We start from the raw sequence: 22,110 nt of genomic DNA, 5'->3' as shown, positions 1-22,110 counted from the left end.
TAACCATAGCAAAGGACAGATATAAAAGCAAGAATGCTCAGAGGAGTGAGTATTAGCCACACTGCCTTCCAATCATGTGAATACCACATAAGTACAAATAAAGCAATACCAGTCTATAGTCCCAGAGGAGGCTCCACTCTGGGACAATTAGATGCCCTAGTGTTCCCAGGAGGCCAGGATCCAAAGGCAGTCATGAGGGGTGCTAAATACTCCAAACACAATTCAGTGTGCGTAGCTTCAGATCCTCTGGCAAAAGGCTATGCAAGTGTAAGCTGAGCTCCAGTGCCGAGCCCTCACCCCCCCATCTGCATGGTACATGGATGGGCTCTTCCAGACAGGCAAATTAATGTGGCCATTGCTGCTCACCTAATGACACTGAGAATCCAAATCTCCCACTATGGCCACTGTCTCTAAGAAATGCTTACTAAATACCAACACCCCAGGAAAGAATAACTTTAAACATACATTCAAAGCATATACAGAAATCACTTGATTCACACCAGGGCAAAACAAGTCACTATAATATTACTTTGGCCATGGACATTAGACAAATAAGCACACAAATAACCAGGCAGGTGCCACTGTGGTGAGTCTGAGTGAAAGCTGTCACGTGGTTAGAGAGCAGCCACTTCTGAGGGAAAAAGAGGCAAGGAGCCATGGCTGTAACAGAACTGACCAGGCCCTTGCTTTGTACCCCACCTTTAAATTATGAGGTTTATTTTCTTGAAGAAATAATAATAATACTGTTATCTGGAAATAATGGTGTTCGGACAAATAGACACAGACTCCCTTTTGTGAGTTATGAAAACCCTGGTGTGTGAGAAGCTCTCATTTTTACTGCTCTGGTCATCCATGCTCCTCAACTACTCTTTAGCTATGTTCACAACATAAAACACTTTAGGAACCATCTAAACATATCATAAAAATGCTAAAGGACATCTGTTTATATTTTTAAAATATTAGATTCTATACAATTGTTTTATGAAAATCTTACTTTGAGGAATATATGGATAGTATCCAAGAAACACACCATACATGACTACAGCAGCAAAGTTTTCAGTTTTTAAAAAGCACAAACAGTTTTAAGACATAAAAATATGACATTTCATAGTGACAGTGCAATCCTCATTAAGGATTCTGACCAATTATGCTAATTAGATGGTACCATCTTGTGGCATTAATCTTTAATAGCATTCTCAAATACAGATTTTACAGACAAACAAAACCTGTTGTCTGCTTGTCCTTTGAGAATGCACTCTCCTACATTTCTCAGAATCCAACTCCAAACAGAATCATTGCTAAAAGAGACCAATTGGCTCTCACCTTTCCAGTCCCCAAGTAAAAGCCAGTACACACGCTGCCGGACTGGGCGGTAGATGAAGGCTTGGCTGGGTAGGGCTTGGTCCAGCTCATCCTCCAGGGTGTTGCTGCACTCAATCTCTCCACTGCTCATAATGTTGTACACTAGGTAGCTTTCTGAGTGGACATGATTCATCTTGGCAACCTGCTCAAGGATTCAGATGCAACAGATTTCTCCTTGAAAACAAACTTTTGAGTTTCAAACAGAAACAGTCAATACCACTTATCAGTTTAATCTAAGATATTCAAATGAGAAACTGTCATTCAAACACATCAAGTGGAATTTGTTTTTTTTTTTTTTTCCTTTTGGACTAACAAGTTCAAACTTTGTTTGTATTACCCTTCTCTTGTGGCCTCCAATCTACCAATTTTACACTTACTGTGCAGTATCTCCACCACACACCCCCAAGACAGGGTTTCTCTGTGTAACAGCCCTGGCTGTCCTGGAACTCGCTTTGTAGATCAGGCTGGCCTTGAACTCATAGAGATCCACCCGCCTCTGCCTCCTGAGTGCTGGGATTAAAGGTGCACACCTTCACGCCCAGCTTATTATTATGTCTACTCAAGGCCTCCCAATAAACACACTTACTGTTTTCCATTAGGGTTGGTACAAAGGGCTCCCAACTGAGTCCCCAGCACAGCTCCCCCCCATACCAACTGCTCATTCATATGACCACCACATTGTCTTCTCAGAAACAGACGAATCTGTTTCCCTGTGTAAGACATCCAAATGGCTACCACAAACTCCACCATGGCATTCTTAGTCCCAGTAGGTCTCAAATCTCCTTTCTCTCTCTGTACACCATTTTGCTCTCATAGAAACTGCTATACTCATCTCAGGGGACATCACTGTCTCCAAGTAGCAGTTCTCTTCCACTTTGTGCTCCAGAAGCATGAATCCCACCCATCTGCTCTATCACGGCTCCCTAACCTCCCGCTTCCTAACCATCTTGGGCTCACCACAATCATGTCCTACCTTCTCTACAAACCTATCCTGGCTTCCCAGCTGGAATTAACCACCCTTTGCTCTTGAGACTCAACTCTTACTTCTCATATCAAACATCTTGGTGTTAGAAGCTGTGCTGTGTTCATTTGTTTGCTCAATTTTTCTCCCTCTCTCCCTTTTTTCTTATGTTCCATTGTACCTGGCTTCAATAATTAGCAAAATCCATGTTCCAGCATATGTATTTGTCCTCTGCACGTTACGTGGCAGGCCATAAGGTGTGATTTAAACTCTATTTTCTCATTAAATAAGCAATTTAGATCAAAAGGTCTATAATGACCTACATGTAGGGTTTTTCCCCCCTATAAAGAACACATCTCTTTATTGTGGGAATAAAGTCTATGTTATGTCTACAACTTTATTCAGAATTTTAAATCCAAACTGTCTTACCAACAGGCATTTAAAATGATTTTGTTAGGATGACTTGGCCTATCAAATTTTTGGATCTAGTTTATATGCACCTAAGTAGAACCAGTTATATGGATTCATTGTTGAGACTTGAGTTTTAATCACCCTATTCATTGGTTTCTTTACAACACAAGTTTTATTTAAAAAGCCACTGATCACTGTGTGGTTTAAATGAGCAGATACCCAGAATATGCTTAACATGCCTGACAGCTCACAGTGTCAGTGAACAACAATGTTACTCAGGACTCCCACACAATGCCCACTCACCACCAGGTTTCTTAAGCCAAGGCAATCCTACTACAGTTGCTAGTTGTTCTTGTTGATTTAGTTGCGACTGTAATTTAATTAAAATGTTTCTCTCTTCCCTTCCTCCCTCCAAACCCTCTCAAATGGCCCTCCCCACTCTTCTTCAAATATAAGGCCTCTTTTTTAATTAACTGATATTGCATGCATATATGTATTTGTATATACATATATATTCCTAAATATAACCTGTTGAGTCCATATAATGTTACTTATACATATGTTTTCAGGGAGATCGTTTGCCACTGGACAACCAACCTTGAAAATGAGAAGCCCTTTCAATGTAAACTCCAATACAGATGTTCAACTTATGGATTTCATGGTGTCTTTTATGACAAAATTACTTCTAATTAATTTTCAATTCTGACTTTTTTGTGTTTGTTTTTGTTTTTTTGAGACAGGGTCTCTCTACATAGCCTTGGCTGTCCTGGCATTTACTATGTAGACCTGGCTGGCCTTGAACTCACAGAAATCCTAGGATTAAAAGCATGTGCCGCCATCCCTGGCGTTTAATTCAAAGGAGTTTGTAGTTTTACAAATTTGCCTAAAAAAGTAATAATGAGTTATATATATACTTATTCTTCCTGTAAATTGTTAATTTTGGCAACTGTGTATACTTTGAGATATAATGCTGTCTTCTAAAGGTATCATGTTTCCAGTTGAGTTATGTACTTGTGATTCTTAATGTTTTCGCCCTGCCTTTATTTATCGCAGCTTGTCCAGTGCAATGAAAACTACATAATGTCCTGTTCAGTCTGATTTCTCAACTACTGACAGAGAAGAAGCATGTGTATGTGGTTGTGGCCGTGCCTGCCAATGTTCCACATCAAGGCTTTTCACCCAAAGTTTCATTTGGCCACATGTGGTTAAATCATCCAAACTGCCTATTAGACAGATTTGCAAGACTTAACTGCAAAGGCAACAAAATTAAGTTCATCAGTAAATATAACACACAATCTACACACTGCATAGCATTTGCCTTTGCCTGTAAGGTTTTCTAGACCCCATCTTCCTACTGTCCCTTTGCAGACTCCAGCAAGCAGCCTACCTACACTTTAATTACAAAAATCTCCCAACTGCCAAACCCAGATGCATTTTGGCCCAAGACTTATTAAAAAAAAACTTTAATATTGTTTTATACCTTGACATGCAGTTTACATGTTTTCACTTCCTACCTCCCACCACCTCTGCCCAAACTCCACCCTCTCCACAAATCTCTCTTGTGCCTTTATGTCTGTTTTGTTTTATGACCCACCACAATTAACCAGGGCCACCTGCGACTGTGGGTTTGGAGCTAGCCATTGGAGTCTGGCAGGCCTGGCAGAGGCCTCATTTCTTCACCTTTATCGTACTCACATTCTTTATCACTTTTCTCCTCCTGGAAGAGAATTACTTTCACCTCAGTCTGTCTCTCAGCACAGTGTTTAAGCCTCCATCTTACATATTCTTCTACTGAAGGCTTCTAAGATATTTAAAAAGAGAATGGCTTCTAATTGTCTCTTTCCTACTAGGAATGGAACTTCAGGCCCATACTTGATTGTGTGCACATGTCAAAGGTGCTGCACTACATTTTTCTACAGTAAAATTCAGTTAATCACGTTCCTGCAAATGGCCCTTCGCCTCTCTCAGCTGCTGTAGCTGTACTAGGGGGAATCCCATGACAACACAAGCCCGTTTACTATTAGTTCACTTCTAAAACAGGGTGCAAGCCAATCACAGTGGCACATGCCTGCAGGTCTAGCACTTGGGAGGCTCAGGCAGAAAGATCGAGAGTTCCAGCAGAGATAAGTGAAGATCACTTCTGAACTCCAAGTTCTCTCCCATATTTCCTTTCTTTACACTGGAAATGTAAGTTCAAATCTTGACATCAATTTTTATGTTTATTTATTTTCTTGGTAGGATTGGATCTAGGGCCTTGCTGAGCATATGATCTACTGCTGATATCAGACTTTTACATCATGCTATTTGATCATCAAAATGATGCAATCTGTTGCTCTTGTGTGTGCTCCATCACCCCTCAGCATGTTCAACTAACCTAGAGCAGAGCTCGTGCTAAGCCTCTAACGGCAGGGCTCCTTTGACTATTAGTTTTTAAACTAGGATGGGAAACCCCCAAACCAAAATGCACGATGCAGCTGCTTCTCCGACTGCCATTTCCCAATTCTAGCTCATTTACCCAGATTTGTCTTACTTGAGTTTTTGCAGTGAGTTTTAATCCATTCTTTGCAGTATAACCAGTGTTTCAAAAACCAACATACAATCCTGCTGTAGATATTGTTCTGTATAAGTAAAACACTGATTGGCCAGTGGCCAGGCAGGAAGTATGGGCGGGACTAACAGAGAGGACTCACTGCCAGCCACCGCCATGACAAACAGCATGTGAAGATGCTGGTAAGCCACGAGCCACGTGGCAAGGTATAGATTTATGGAAATGGACTAATTTAAGCTATAAGAACAGTTAGCAAGAAGCCTGCCACAGCCATATAGTTTGTAAGCAATATAAGTCTCTGTGTTTACTTGGTTGGGTCTGAGCGGCTGTGGGACTGGCGGGTTAGAGAGATTTGTCCTGACTGTGGGCAAGGCAGGAAAACTGTAGTTACATAATCCCATCACATACTATTTAAAAATGTGCAATAATGCTTTACTAGGTACAGACATCAAGCACTAAGTTCCTTCAGGGGTTCCCTGTGAGGTCTAACCTGGGCAGTCAGACTCGCCACACCTGCAGCAGCTGAGAGCTACCCAGGCCGTGGAGTTTGGAGGGGCAGAAGGACCCTCACCACAGAGCTTGAGCCACAGAGAACATGCACAGGACACACAGGCAATGATAATGAAAGGCAGAGAATGGGAAGGGACAGATGGAGACAGAAGCAAGCTGAGTGGCTGCAGAATCAGCAATAGGACTCCCTCGGGCCACCCCAGACTAAGTTCTGTGTCAGATATCACCTCAAACGGCACGCATGAGACCAGGAGGAGGCAGCTTCATGGGATCCTGACCACACCTCATCTCCAAGAGGACAGCAGAGAAGATGGACGTGGACTTGGGCTTCAACTCGAGGTCAGATCCAGAGACCAGAACCTGACATTAGTGCTGGGTGTCATGGGCCTTGGACCCCTCTGCCCTCAGGTCAGAAGGGAGACAAGAGCCTCCACTTCCATAGACCTGCCTGGTGACCTAATGGTGCGTGTGAGCACTGCCTTCAACAAACAAGAAGCCCTACAGACATAGGAATCTGAGGAGAATCTTTACAGGATTTGCATTAGAAGTAGCATTATTACATCCAATCTGCATAATAAAACTGAGAGAAGTTAAGCAAGGTCAGACTCACCTCCTCCCAGTGCTAAAGAGTTGCCAATCTTCCTGCCACACCACATACACTTCACTACTCTTCAGGGCGCCAGCAGTTTCCTGAAGGTCCCCTCTACCCTTTCTAGGAAGCACTAGCAAAGACTTCCAAGTGCAAGCAATCATTTTGTTTTCTTAAATTTTCAACATCTGCCTACCTATGATTCTCTTAGTGATGTGAGAGTCTACATTTTACTGTAATCCATGTAACAGAAAAAAGGTCGATGGCTTTTTAAGGAGGAAAGAGACTGTTGTAGCAGGAGGTCACTAAGGAGCTAAAGCTGGGAAAGGAAGTCATTTATCCCACCAATATTTAAAGGAAAGCTATTAAAAGACAGTATGTGAGGCTTAAAACATACACCACTGGAAAAACAAATGACCTGCCTGAGGACCACAAGAAAGACATTGATCATACAAACAGATTCCAACTGGAGCAAAGACTGGTGGGTAAGACACTTTCAACAGAAGCTGCAACAGAAGATATCGGTAAGCATTAAGTAGGAGAAAGGTTCGTAGTAGTGGTCCACAAGGCAGAGGATGTAGTGACCACATAACCAGAGGAGAAGGAGGAAAACCAGTGTGGCGCAAGGCTGGAGACAGGCAGGGGTTACATACCATTATTTCTTGGCTACATGTTTTTTGTTACAAGGTAAGAATTATAAGAAAATACAAAATAAAGGACTTTATTTTTTCACACAGCATGACAAATGAACTAAAAAGGGCAAAAGTCTACTCAGGAGGATTTCTTGACAGTTAAGATAGCAATTTCCATAAGAGATAGCTGGGACTCGGGAAAAAGATAGATGGAAGAAATGGATAGTGCACAAATTTGAAACTCATTTAATAGATAAAACAAGACTCAAAAAGATTGGTTATGAAAAGGGATAAAGCCAGGTATGGTGGCACACACTTTAATCCTAGCATCTCGGAGGCAGAGGCAGTTGGATTTCTGAGTTCAAAGCCAGCCTGGTCTACACAGTTAGTTCCAGGATAGCCAGGGCTACATAATGAGACCCTGTCTCAAAAGTGAGACAGAATTCCTAGATCTGTAGTTGAATAATGGTAATACACTGTGGGACTCTAAGTTTGTGGGTAAAATCATGGTTCTCAGCTTGCAACCTTTGGACATTCTGTGGATCTCCACCTTATTAGTACAACCAAGACAAAAGGACTGGGATGTAACTCAAGGGCTAACACGTGCTTAGCATGAGTGAAGCCACGACGGTGGAGCTGGGGATGATTAGAAAAGCACCTATTTCACAGGGCTGTTGTAAGAGTCAACTGAGAAAAGATAAACCCTGTGCCTAACATGGATCTCGTATAAATAGGTACTGAACAGTGACTCTCCACCAGAGTGAACTCTTCAGAGTCTACAGATTGTTAACTTAGAATCAGTCTAGACTCCTGGCATTTAGCTACTTTTATAGTGTGGTTACACTCTATCTCCTCCAAGTCTCCCTCTCCCCAAGCCCTAGGCTCTTGCCTGAATAGTTTGCCAGTATGCCTCACAGAGACACTAATTTAATCACTACATCTGTGGGGCTCCCATAACCCCACATTTGACTTATTTAGAGCAAATATTGTCCTCCTTAAGGCCTGACTCCATTGGGAAACCTTCTCTTTATACCTTAACCCACAACATTCTCTCCTTAGAATTCCAACAGCTCTTTCCCATCATATTTATAAGACAATATCAAATGTGCTTACAATATGATTTCATATTTATGAGACTTCTTCCTAACTAGACTCAAGAGGTGTCTAGTCTGTGTCTTCCCACAGTTCTCTGCAGATAATTAGTAAATTCCCACAAGCAAATCCATTAGTAGGTATACTTTCAAATATGACCCCATAGGCAGAGGTGGGGGAAACATGTCCCCTTACCTTTAAGATTTCGGAGTCTGAAACCATGGTTACTTGTTTAATTTCAGGCTCCATATCCATGGCGTCTTCTTGTTTAATTTCAGGGTGTGTACACATGAGTACTTCTAGATTAAATTCAGCCTCTGTTTCTGGAGGTAATTTTTGCTTGACCTCTGGATATGCATATATGGAAGCTTCTTGCTTGGATTCAGGATCTGTGCACATGGGAACTTCTGGTTTGGATTCAGGATCTGTGCACATGGGAACTTGTTTGGATTCAGGATCTGTGCACATGGAAGCTTCTTGGTTGGATTCAGGATCCATACACATGGGAACTTCTTGCATGGACTCGGGATCACTACACACAGAAACTTCTTGCTTGGACTCAGGATCTACACACATAGGAACTTCTTGCTTAGATTCAGGGTTTAAACTCCCCACTCGCTTGTCTGCCATTGTGCCTTTGGGTTTCTGAACTAACCATGGAGATTTCTGCCCTGGCAAAAGATAGGATGCCACTCCTTTATAAAAAAGAGCTTTGTTTGGTCCCAAGGGTAACATCTCTTCTATCTTTTTCTCACCTTGATGCAAGTGAAGAACTTTGGAGATATAGTCTGAAACAGCTAAGATAATATTTCCTTTTTTGCCAGCATTCTCTTTCACAGAGGCATAGGAGGACAAGCACTTGTACCGGAAGCTTTCAAACATGCCCTCTGGGGTGATGTCGTTGCCGAGCAGACAGGCCAGCAGAGGAAGGTCTGCCACATGGAGGCCCAGACTCTCACAGAGCTTGTCTCGACAGAGCATGATGGTTTCCAGAGTCTCCAGGCAGAGATCACCAATTGAAAAGTAGGGACAAGTGTCATAAATCAAGTAATCAGTGTCTTCCCCAAGGATCCCAAGACAGTTGTGCTGGAGACCATAGGAGGCCACCTCATAGTCTGCCTCCTGTAATGAACAGAAGGTTTCCTGGCCCAAGGACTTCAGAGCGAACCGTGTAAATATGGCTAGCCCGGAGGGAATGAAGAACATGTTCCTGCCCGGCTGATCTCGCTTTGACTTGATATAGTGGAAAATCTTGGATATCTCCCTGTTGTTTTTAAGTCTTCGCTTTACCCACTCATCTCTCTTACCTGGCTCCACCATGCCATCAAAGAAGAATATCAACTTGATGCCGGCAGATGTGAAGGCGGCTACAAAATCTCTCAAGGCAGAAAAGTATTCTCGCCACTGGCCACCGCAGATCCAGGATTCTGGTGTGTACCAGTATCGTAGACAGCACATGGCATCCACCACAATGGTAGGGGGACATCCAGGGTACTTGTTTCTGTGGCGCTCAGCCAGCTCTTGGATATTTACTACTGTACATATATGTGGGCAGGTACTTCCCACAAAACCCTGTAAACCTCTCACGCCCATAATTGATTCTATGAATCTGCAAAGAAAGGAAGGAAGGAAGGAAGGAAGGAAGGAAGGAAGGAAGGAAGGAAGGAAGAAAAGAAAGAGAAAGGAAGAAAGAAAGAATCCATAATTAGTAACTATGGCATTATTTCTAAACATGTGACATTCATCAAAGCAGACAGACACAGACAATATTTAATGTTCTGAAAATCTTGTGTTACCAAACTAAGGACATACTGATTAGGAGTGTAGTGTTTTCAGTGGAAATACAGAAGGCATTTTTACTAAGCATACATTAATTTCTAGAGCGGGACTTTCACAAAGACAATACCCAGCATAGCAAGCTTTTGAAATCTCACCTATTATTCAAGGCATTTCTCAGTTAAATTCAAAGAAGTAAAGTTTTGCTTTCCATTTATGTCTTGAGGCAGCAGGGGGTGGGAGGTGGCATGCATACATGCCAGGGTGCATGTGTGGAGGTCAGAGGACTTTTGTGCCACTTCCTCTTCCATGTGGGTCCTAGGAACTGAACTCAAGTCAACAGAGTGGCAGCAGCCATCGTCACCCACTAAGGCATCTCAGCCGGAGGTAAGTTTTAAAATGGGTAATTATTTCCCACCTAGAACTTAAGTATTAGTAATTTTTAAAATCTAAAATATAAACTGGAACATGAAACATGAGTAACCTTCAAAATACTACCTTTTTTTTGAGATAGGGTCTCACCATGCAACTCTGGTTATAGACCAGGCTGGCCTTGAACTCACGGAAACCCATCTGCCTCTTCCTACTGAGTGCTGGGATTAAAGGTGTGTGCTATCACACCTGGCCTGAATAACTACATAAGTAAAAGTAGCCAGACACCACCCTGCCCAAAAGAACACACTGTCATGACGTACATAGAATTTTAGTTCACTGATAGCTAAGCGAGTCTGTAGTGACAAAAATCAGACTAGTGATTGCCACAGATAAAAAATAAATACATGTTACTACTTTGTAGAAAAGAGGCTGACATGACTTCCCTTCAGATGGGAGCTTTATTAGGGTTATGGCTTAGACGGCTACAGGCAGCCATATGATGGGACAATGAAGCAGGAGAGGAAGACTTCAGGTCCAAATAGAGGTTCACTAACAGATCGAGAATGACAGGGCGATTATAGCAGAGAACCAGACTGTTCAGTTCCCAGAATGTTAAGAGAGGTACAGCACCAGATTACAGATGGCATGATGAGGTCCTGAAGGAAGAGAGAATTCTTTCCACTTACAAGAAACAAACAAACTGATTGTAGTGTTGTTTTGGTTTTGTTGTTTGTTTGTTTGTTTTTTGGGGGGCAGTTCCATATCATGTGACCTAGCCTACTTGCCAGGAGTCGTAAGACATGAAAGCACTAAATAAAAGTAAAATTATTATTCAAGGTTTTCTTAAGGATTGGCATAAGGGGCTGAGCTCCCTTCTAGGTGACACAGGCATGTGGCGGGTCTGTGATCTAACAGTGGTCTCTGATGGAGGCAGGAAGGAAGAAAGCATGCCCAAGGGTGTACTTTGGAAATGACAGGTATGGATACTACTATTACTATGCTGATATATATATTTAACACAAATGTTAAAATGTATCAAACTATTCCGGTAAACCGGTCAAGTACACTCAATAAATGTGTTAACAAGAAGCTGCATAAAAACGTACTATGCTAAATAGTTGCATCATTTGAGACAATGACTATGGAAAAAACTGAGATATAGATACAAAACAGTTTAAGAGTCAGAATTCAAAATGTGGGAAAGTATCATCAGAATTCTTTACTTAGTAAGAAGCACTTACATATGTCCTTGTATATAAATGAAAGACATTATTCAGGCAGACAACAGGTCCATCAATAGTTAAAAAAAAATTCCACAAGAAACCTTGCATCTTAATGGTATATTTTTCCTCCTTTTTTTTCTTTTTGTTTACCATGGTATCAAGCCACTAAGTCCTTTGATAAAATATTAACAACAACAAATCCTTAATATACAAAAAGCAACACAAAATAATGCCTCTTGAAGACCTAGGGCAGAGAGACTATCTCATCTTATAGTGTATTCACCAGCCAGGCAGAGCTGAGCACTCACACACACAAACACTAACCTGTAAAACAAACCGACTGATGTGTGGCAAAAGCTACAAGCTCCACTATACTAATGAAGAGGCTGTAAAAACTCTAGGCTAAACAAAGGTACCTTCACAGGACTATCATTTTATGTTTTACTGGTTCCTAATTTAGGTTAGTTTACTGGTTACTAATAGATGGTAGCTCCTGGGAGAATCTGAAGTTGTCATTAGCAATTTGGACATCAAAAGTTGGATGGACATAAATATTATATATTTTATGTTAAAACTACTACTGTTATATTGCTGTGGATATTGTTCTATATAAATAAAACACTGATGGCCAGTGACCAGACAGGAAGTAGATGGGACAAGGAGAGAGGAGAATTCTGGGAAGTGGAAGGCTGAGGGGAGAGACACTGCAGCCACCGCCAGGACAAGCAGCATATGAAGACGCCGGTAAGCCACCAGCCACGTGGCAAGGTATAGATTTATAGAAATGTGTTAATTTAAGATAAAAGAACAGTTAGCAAGAAGCCTGCCACGGCCATACAGTTTATAAGTGATATAAGCGTCTGAGTGATTATTTTATATGTGGATTGTGGGACTGCGGGGCTTGGGGAACCTGGAGAGAAGCCCTCCAGCAACATTATATATGTATGTATACACACACAAAAGATTTATCGTCAAACTGTAATGACGATATTTGAGTTACTGCAGTCGGTACTGAGCCTACGACACGATTATCTCAAGTATCAGGGTATCTCTGGGACTCCTGGGTTTGGACCTCACATTTGGGAAGGTGGCACTTCCTGTTCTCATTGTTGTCATTTTAGTGTAGTTCTGGGTCTCACATATGTAGGCAAACGTCCTGCCACTGGATCATGTCACAACCCCTGACAATTTACATTCATTTCTGGAAGAGGGTGGTTTTGCCTTAATATGATCCAACCCAGTATGCAGAAGACAGACTTTGTGAGGGGATATGTGAAGACAAGGCTGGTCAGAGCAGACAGATAATAGCACACAGATTTCACCAACTTGAGACCATTGGTCTGTGCCTACCTCTGTATTAAGTCCCACAGTTTACTGCAGATGGACAGACAGATGTAAATATTACTCATTCAGGGACTACATTTCTACGCACTGAGAAAATGCCACTTCTCTCCTGGCTCTTCACTGGGTGCTAGGATCCAAGAGCCGTGTCCATTAAGACACAAGTCATGGCCACGTGGTCCATGGGCAGCGACTACAGAAGCCTTCAGCATCACTCACAACACAGAAAACAACACATGAACACAGAGTGAGACAGGGAGCAGCACCAATCTTCTACCCTTTTCTGGACTGACAAGATGCCAGGTATATCATGGCATCCTCCATGTTGGAGCTGCGGTCTCCCACTGTCGGTAAGAGGGCACTTTTGTTGTTGTTTGTTTCAAATATTTTCTACTAAAGCCACGAAGACAACAATGAGTTTCTTGAAACAGTCTCCTTATTTTCCAGGAAGCCAGGCTTGGTACACTGCTTTGGTTTTATTCAAATGTTTCTGCTCTTCCTCAACCCATAATGGGAAGCCTGCTATTTTAACAGAGCAGACACCAGTTCTTCCTAGCATTCATACTGTTAATTTCTCACACTGTGAATCACAAACCACCTCAGGAAAATGGCATATCACATACACATACACACACACACACACACACACACACACACACACACACACGAATGCACGCACGCACACACACGCACACACAGGTACTTAGAAAAGGTATGGGGACCTATGACATTAGAATACGCCTTCTGACATTTAAAGGTCTTCAATCGCTAAATATTTACAACATCCAATTCCTTCCTGAAAGGAAGAGGGAACCTCCTAAGACTCAGGAAGCTCCCCAGACTTACAACATTTGTAAGGACCTGTCCCAAAGTTACAAAGGCAGTAACTGCTCAGGAGAAGGTATTTCCAGATAGCCAGGGTGCCCGCAAGCTGTGGCGTGAGCCTCGCGGGTACAGTTTTCTCGAGTTGTTACTCATGCTGCAGTGGGCTTTGCTTATAGCGCTGCGTCCGAGTCACCACGTTCCTGTGAGCGACCTCAATAGACATACTGGTTCCTTAAGCCAGACTTAGTTGGAACTAGTTTTTGGTCTGTTGTCAGTGGGCTACCTGGGGTGAACAGGCTTGTTTACACTTCTTCAGAAAGTGTCTATCACAGAACACAGACAGTACATTTTAAAATAAAATGGCCAAACAGGAGACAGAAAGCTATGGATATTGTTTAAATTATTATTGTTTTTTTATTGCTAAAAGCATGTAAGGAGGTTCTTCGTTCCCTACAGTTATTACAAGGTGACCGGAAAAAAATGTACAATAAACTGGAGAATTTTTACAGCTAGATGATTACCAGGTACATAAGCAGTAAATAAATGCGGAGATGAGGGTACTCTCCAAAGAGCCCCCTCCTTCTCCTACTAGACAGAAGTAGCCTGAGACGCTCTGAGAATCACTACCAATAGGGTGAGCCTTTTGAGACAATGACATCATTGTCTGTCACATCACAACGTATCCCACAATGTCTCCTATATGCTAGGACCAATGCCTATGGCGGGGGGGAATGAATAAACCAAGGGCCCCCGGTCTATAAAGTAAGATCAAGCACCGACTCACAGTTTACAGACTCCCACAATAGCCAAAGAGAAAGCTAAGTAGACAATGTCTAACAATAAAATAAAAACTATTTATACTTGGTATTAAGTTCTATTACAATAATTGATAGCATTATGTGGAATATATCCTTCTTACCAAGGTGGAGTCAACTCAGAAATTAAACGAAATTAATCTAATACCTGAAGTACAGAAGTTGTAACGTTCCACCCGATGGCTAGAACATTCCAAAAATAAGCACTGCTTTGAGGGTGGAGAAAATGGGAAGGGAAAGATTAGGACAAGAATATTTCCAAAGTAGCAAGATAAGACCAATGGCAAGTTGTAAAGAGCCTACAATATACAGTGGGGATACTTCTTTTTTAAAAAAGAACGCCAGTTATGAACAGAGAGCTATTGCGTTCCTAATGCCTTGAAAGCTGCCCATGTAAGCAAAGAGACCTCAAAGCCTGAAATCGTGAACTTTTCATTATCAGTTCTATAAGTGTACCCAGATTCCAGTGTGGAGACAGAGTAGAATCTCCGAATGCTGAAAACAAATGGCCTCAAATGCTATCCATTTAAGTTTTCTCGGGCCAAAGGTGTTCGTTCACAGATACCAACGTTTAGAAGACTGGCTGGACAGGATTTTTTTTTTCTTTTTTTCTATTTTTTTTTTAAGTGGGAGAGTGATAAGAAAAATAACGCATCTCTGGTTGGTGCCTTTCAAAAACGGGTAAGGAAAGTGTAGCCAGGGCTCCTACAGTACACTAACGTCAGGAAAGGTCAGGAAATATCCGCTAATGGGTGTGAGAAGGGGAAAACGATGAGAGACTTCTTGAAGAACGTGGTCGTGGGTAACAGCTAGTCCCTAAGACGGAAAAAGTCTGCGAGCATATGCAGAAAAAGCCTAACCAAAAGGATGATCCCCTCCCCGGAGGAACTCAAGACAGCTAAGGCCCAGCCCCTTGGCCCTCTCCATCATCTCACGTCCCACATCTCCCCTACCAGGGGTTTGCAGGCACCAGCTGCTCCTCCCCCAGCCTCTAGACGAGCAGACTCTACCTCGCTGGTCCTGGCGTCCTGCGGCTGGGGTCGGGAAGAGCCTCCACCCCGCTCCACCTGCAGGAGGGTGGGCGCCTGGCCCCTTCTCCCGGGACCGCACCCGCGGGGCGCAGGAGCAGTCAGGGCCCAGGGCGCGGAGGGGCGTGGTCGCGGCGGACAGCGGACCTGCTGCTGGGAGGAGTCCCGGGTGGCCGATCGCTCACGCAGGGCCTACCTAGAGGAGGAGCACAGCGGTAACTGCAGACGCGTCAGCGAGATCTCAGATCCGCAGTCTTCGGCACTGCTCACTTCCGCTTCCGCAAATAGGCACTTCCGCCCGTGCGTGGCGAGGTGACAAGGTGAAGCTTGTGCTTACATAACTGGGTGTCGAGGGACGGTGGGACGAAAGGGATGTAGTGCGCAGGCGCTGGATGCAGGCGCGAGGTGGGCGGTGCTCAGGCCCTGGCGGAGACGGGCAGCCTCAGCCCGTTACCCGGCAACCGGGGGCTAGCCTAGGAGGCTCGCCCAGCCCTGGGTAGCCTGACGGCACTCGATGGGTTTGTCCTGGAGACGGAGTCGTCGGGATCCCGTGGCGGCCGGCACTGGCACCTCTTGTCTTGCCCGGGCAGTGTTTGCAGACAGGCTGCTGGGAATACTGGCTGGAAACCCTGGCCACCCCATAGACCACAACTTGTGTCCCCGCCAAGTGTAGGAGGCTGTGAGGACACTGGCCTGGTCTTGAATATCTCCCTGGGAAGACCGGTAGTGAAGGGAGGCGCAGGTTGGACACCTGAGCGCTTAGGGCCCATATACAGAGTGGTCACAGGCAATGATGCCGCCCACTGTGTTGGGTAGAGTTTGGGGTGGCCAGCCTTGTGGTGTGGGCCACATTGGTGCTGTCTGGGGCGGTGTTTTGGATGGAGATTCCCACCAGGCAAAGCGTAGCTCCCTTTGTGTCGGTAGCCCCCAGCTTGGGGTGCTGAAACCCCTTGGATCTCAAGGTCACAGCTTTGGCTCTAATAGCTTTGAGTCAACACACCCAGCTGCTTGTGTTAGCCTTATGACGACAGGGCTTTCGGCCTTCAGCTCACGGATGCTTCCTCAGCAGCCAGAGGTAGCAACTCAGTGACTTCCCCGGACTCTGTCAGCAGCTGCAGCTCGCAGTTTTTCCAGTCTCAGCATTTTGTAGTGTTTTTACCTTTGGCAGTTTCTGTTCTTCTCTGTATCATGCTTTCCCAACACTTCGGCAACCCTTCACAGCCTCAGCTCTCCATGGTCTCTCCAACAGCCCTCTCTCTTCTGCTGGGTGCTATACCCTGAGCTATACCCTGGACTCATCTGTTCATGCATCCAATTCAGCCTACCCTACCCATGATAAAAGAGTACAAGTTGGCATTAAAACCACTTGGAGTAAACTTTGTTGGCAGCACAGGACCAGCTTGCAGTAAAAAACATCTGTCTATGGTCATGAGGTCTGGAGGAACTGAGAAGGGTCATCTAAGAATCATCTCACGGTATTGTGGTGAAAGCAGAGTTTCCCAAGGCAATGCCCCAGCAGGGCCGGTGGTTAATTGCAGCGATTTCCCTGACTGAAGCCAAGTCTCTTTGGGGCATCCACAGCTGACCTGAAGTTGTCTCTGGACACTGGTGGCTAGAACAAGAGTTTTGCAGTTGCCTTGGTGACGGCTTGAGGCACCTCCAAGGGCAGCTGCTTGACTTGTAGTTCCTGCTTGACTGGCAACTCGCAGGTCTCCAGAAATTGTGAGACTCAAGTTGCAATTGCCACCATCCTGATAGTCCTTCAGTCCTTCAGGAGTGGCAGCCATATCATTTATAGCCTTAGCAGACTTGGGTATAGTGGAGACAGTGCCGTGTTCCCAATTCAGCCTTCATCTCTGCCAATATTAGGTTAGTTTCTCAGTATCTTAGTTACTTTTCTTTTCTTTCTTTTTTTTTTTTTTTTTTTTTTTTTTTTTGAGACAAGCTTTCTCTGTGTAGTTTTGGTGCCTATCCTGGATCTCGCTCTAGACCAGGCTGGCCTCGAACTCACAGAGATCCTCCTGGCTCTGCCTCCTGAGTGCTGAGATTAAAGGCGTGCACCACGACCACCCAGCCCTTAGTTACTTTTCTATTGCTTCGATAAAACACCATGACTACCATTCCAGAGGGAATCACTATCCCAGTAAGGAAGTGTGGCACCAGGGCAGCTGAGCCCACATCTCCAACCACATGCAGGAAGCAGAGAAAATGAAAAGGGAATAGTTCAAGGTTTTAAAGCCTCCAAGCCCCCCACTCCCAAGTGACACACTTCCACAAACAAGGCCACACCTTCCAAACCTACCCAAACTGTCAACAACTGAGGACCAAGTATTTGCTATTTGAGCCTATGGGGGACATTCTCACTCAAACCACTGTTCTCTCTCTCTCTCAGGCAACTGCTGCTATGTCCTGATGACACTTGTCAGCCCAGAAACCAAACCGTCCAACATGTTTTGGGTGGGTATTTGTCAACTTGACACGAGCTAGAGTTATCTGGAAAGAAAAACCTCAACTGAGAAAATACTGCCATCAGATCGCCTGTAGACCATGCTGTAGGATATTTTCTTGATCAATGATTCCATGTGGGAGGACCCAGCCTACTGGGGGCAGTGCCACTCCTGGTCAGAGAGTCTTCAGTTGTTCGAATCTGAGCAAGCCACAGAAAACAAGCCAGTAAGTAGCATTCCTCCATGGCTTCTGATTCTTTTCCTGCCTCCAGACTCCTGCCTTGGCTTCTTCCCTCAGTGGACTGTGACCCAGGATATAGATGCTGAATAAATGCCTTTCCTCTCCAAGTTGCTTTTAGTCATGGAGTTTTTTTTACCATAGTAATGAAAACACTAACTAAGATAAAAATTGGTACAAGGTTCATGGGATATTGCTGTGACAGGCCTGACCATGTCTGGGGAATGATCGTGGAAGGACTTTGGAACTTTGGACTAGAAAAGCCATTGAGCTTACTGAGCTATTGTGGGAACTTAGAAGATAATGCTGAGAACAGTGCGGATGATGAAAGTCTGGCTTTCAAAGTTCAGAGGGAAGTGTGAGAGTCTCTTAAAGGCACTATCAGAGCCATTCTATATTTTGAATTAAGAATCTAGGAGCTAGAGAATTGGCTCAGTGGTTAAGAGCTTGCTGCTATTGAGGGGGACCTAAGTTTGATCCCTAGTACCTACGGGGCAGCTCACAACCATTCCAGTCCCAGGGGATTTGGTGCCCTCTTTTGACTTTCTAGGGCATCATGCAATCACATACATACAAAAACAGTCATTCACATAAAATAAAAATAAATAATAAAATAATCTATGGTTCTGGTCAGGCGAAACTGAAGAATTGGCTATGTTTAACCAGAGACCAGAACTATTAAAGTGAAACTTCCTTTGCTGGGATAATCAATACTGGCCAGCTGAGGTTGGAGAACCCTATATAATTAAGAACAGACCAGCATTATTGAGGCAACTTCTTCTAGGAAGTGTTTCATTAGGGTCAGCACACAGAAGCTGTGATCCACCCGGGGCCATGTTTATACCTTGTACTGGCTGCCGAATTTGGTAATGTGTAAGAGTCTTCCTGGTGGTTCTGGTTTTGAAGACAGGAAGGAGTCATAGAGATCAGCTGAGGCTTGGCACTGTGAGAGTCCAGGAGAGGACGTAGGTGAAGGTGCAGTCCAGTTCCAGCAGAGACCCCAGCATTTTGGAGATGTCAGTACCATAGATATGGCCATCAAGGGCCACAGCAACTATGGAATGCAGGTAGCCTGGGCCTGTGAAATGTACTGTGTGCTATGGATGCCACAGCCACAAAGTCCTTTAGAGCCCTGAAGATCATGAGACCCAGGCATCTGACAACAAGCTTCACACTCATGGACTTGGGTTTTTGCTTTTATTTGAATGTAACTGTGCCCTGGTTTCCCCCTTTTGGAGTAAGAAAATATTTAACTTGTTTTGATTTTATAGGAGCCCACAGTTGAGAGACTTTGGACTTTTAAGGAGACACGTTGTGTTTTTTTAAAGAGAACTTGGACTTTTAAAATGTTGAAAAATTTAAAGCCGTGGAACTTTTAAAGTTATTTATGTTTTGTATTATGATATTGATATGAACATGAGATCTTGGGGACAGACAAAAGAAGGGAAGGACTGTTGCTAGAGTTTTCCTGCTTTGCCCACAGTCAGGACAAATCTTTGTCACCCGCCAGTCCCACAGCCGCTCAGACCCAACCAAGTAAACACAGAGACTTATATTGCTTACAAACTGTATGGCCGTGGCAGGCTTCTTGCTAACTGTTCTTATAGCTTAAATTAATCCATTTCCATAAATCTATACCTTGCTACGTGGCTGGTGGCTTACTGGCGTCTTCACATGCTGCTTGTTATGGCGGCAGCTGGCAGTGTCTCCCTGCCTCAACCTTCCGCTTCCCAGAATTCTCCTCTCTTCTTGTCCCACCTACTTCCTGCCTGGCCACTGGCCAATCAGTGTTTTATTTATTGACCAATCAGAGAAATTTGACATACAGACCATCCCACAGCAAAGGACTATGGTAGTAATAGTAATGTATTTGTGTGTCAGGTTGATAAGAGATCAATTATCCTGGTTGGGTTTTTTGTTTGTTTGTTTGTTTTTGCTTTTGTTTTCTATCAACTTGACACAGCTAGAGTTATCTAGGAAGAGAAACTTCAATTAAGAAAATATTTCCATCAGATTGCCTTTAGGCAAGTCTGTAGGATATTTTCTTGCTTAATGATTCATTTACAAGAGCACAGTCTTCTGAGGGCAGTGCCACCTCTGGGTAGGGAGTCCTGATTTGTATTATAACACAGATTAAGCATGCCATGGAAAACAAGCCAGTTTCTCCATGGCTTCTGATTGAATTCCTGCTTTTTGTTCCTCCTGTGGTTCCTGCCCTGGTTTCCCCTCCATGATAGAATATAACCTGAGAGTTATAAGATGAAATAAACCCTTTCCTCCCCGTTGCTTTTGGTCATGGTGTTTTAAAGAAGCCCTAACTAAGACACAACACTCAGCAGAGGAAGATATCAAAGGACACTTTTAACAAAGATTTGACATGCCATTAACACTTTTTTTCGGTGAGCATTTCCTTAAATTATTAACCTCCATCCTGCAATAAGTTTAAGGATTGAGTCTTGATATGCCTAAATAGGGCCATTGACACTCAGGATACTCTCAAACTTATCTTTGTAGCAAGATGCTCCTAGTTCTTGATTGCATCACAATTTCATTCACTTCTGTAGTTTCCATTTCAACATCTTTACAATCAGGGGAACACTTGTTCAGCCACTTGTAAGACAGAATGGCTTTGAGATCAATATGATTTTTTTAAAATGTAAACTCCTGACAAAATCCAATTATTAATACACCAAATTGATTAAGATACATCCCAAAACTTATCTCTTCATTCCAGTGGGGACTTTCTGATTCCTAGCGAACTAAGGAAACTTCATTCAAGTAAAGTAGGGGAAACATTCTATGATTTGTTTCAGGATTTCTGGTCAGACACTCAATGGAGCACTCAAAATACATAACTAAGTTGAAGTAACACCATGGATTATACTAAAGGGTTTGGAAAGACATCTTTCTGATAATCAAGGCTATCATTTCCTATTGAGTTTTTTCTTCTAAGTAAAATCAACAAACAGTGCCCAGAACCTGTTGGTTAAGGATAGTTGGGTTTCACCAAAAAATATGTGAAATGGCTTCTAGTCTTAAGGAGCTCATTATGGTTGAGGACACAAATGGACATACTAGACAACAGAATACCAGTGAAACATGCAGTAAGATTTAAAATGTCTGTGTCCCCAGTAGCTCAGACTTCAAAACCTATGATGCTGTTTGAAGTGTGGGGTGCTTTGGGAAGTGAATGGGGCCTGACGGTAGAGCCCTCGTTTGATCCAGAGGGTCTTTTTGCCCTGTTTCTACCATGTAGGAAATAAGGAGAAGACAATCAGCCTAAAGGAGAGACCTTGCTGGAATCCAACTGTCCTGGCACTCTGATCTCAGACACCAGCACAAGGTCTATGTGAAAAGCCTGCACTCTGACTGCAGTACAGAGTAGCCTGAGGATCAGGACAGTGATGACAAAGGACCAAGAGACAGGGTGGAAAGGCTGTGGGAAGATGAGAGGATTAGAAAAGAAAGGACTGATTAGCAAAAGGTATAATTCTAAGAGAGAGCTGAAGGTAAAAACTTGGGTGTTGTGATACAACCACCAAGGAGACAAAATTCTCAACGAAGAGGATTCATGCTGAGAGACAAGGGGGAATTAGGGTAGAATGTGGCCATAAGCAGACCAAAGCCCCAAGCAACTGCCAATCTGATAGTCCTCATGTACCACACAGAGCTTTCCAAAGCATTTGTTTCCTAAAAATATACAACCAAGGAAGAAACAAACTAATAAAAATAAAGATAGTAGAAAAAATAAAAAATGCAAGGAAGAGAAAAATGTTATGCAAAATTATATCTGCCATTGCAGAAGATATAACATTTATGAAAAAGACAAGAGGGGATACTTAGAATAAGGGGAATCTTAAAAATTAAAATGACAAATTATGAATGATAAAAATTACTATATAAATAAATTAATGAATGATAAATAGAATGGCATCTC

At 43.3% G+C, this 22,110-nt stretch overlaps 1 protein-coding gene and 1 long non-coding RNA gene across 9 annotated transcripts in view; one reads left to right on the top strand and one right to left on the bottom strand.

Moving 5' to 3' along the window:
- Fam120b (family with sequence similarity 120B) overlaps nucleotides 1-15,769 on the bottom strand; it is a 57,478-nt gene extending 41,709 nt beyond the window's left edge. Inside the window, exons 1-3 of one of the 8 annotated variants that reach the window (XM_028866584.2) lie at nucleotides 15,685-15,760; nucleotides 8,301-9,714; nucleotides 1,324-1,504 (exon numbers count right to left, since the gene is read on the bottom strand). In XM_028866584.2, coding sequence (XP_028722417.1) covers nucleotides 1,324-1,504; nucleotides 8,301-9,698 — 1,579 coding nt within the window. In that variant the 5' untranslated portion in view covers nucleotides 9,699-9,714; nucleotides 15,685-15,760. Of the gene's footprint in view, nucleotides 1-1,323; nucleotides 1,505-8,300; nucleotides 9,715-15,470 lie in introns of all 8 variants that reach the window. The other 7 variants (XM_037200433.1, XM_037200432.1, XM_028866587.2 and 4 more) reach the window with 7 other exon arrangements.
- LOC119086871 lies at nucleotides 15,722-18,283 on the top strand. Its single transcript, XR_005090256.1, has 2 exons — nucleotides 15,722-15,808; nucleotides 17,881-18,283. It is a non-coding gene; the product is annotated as an uncharacterized LOC119086871 (long non-coding RNA).
- Nucleotides 18,284-22,110: the final 3,827 nt, after the last annotated feature.

The sequence above is a fragment of the Peromyscus leucopus genome, chromosome 8a, assembly GCF_004664715.2.
Source record: "Peromyscus leucopus breed LL Stock chromosome 8a, UCI_PerLeu_2.1, whole genome shotgun sequence".
NCBI lineage: Eukaryota > Metazoa > Chordata > Mammalia > Rodentia > Cricetidae > Peromyscus > Peromyscus leucopus.
This window is presented reverse-complemented; position numbering and strand designations above follow the sequence as displayed.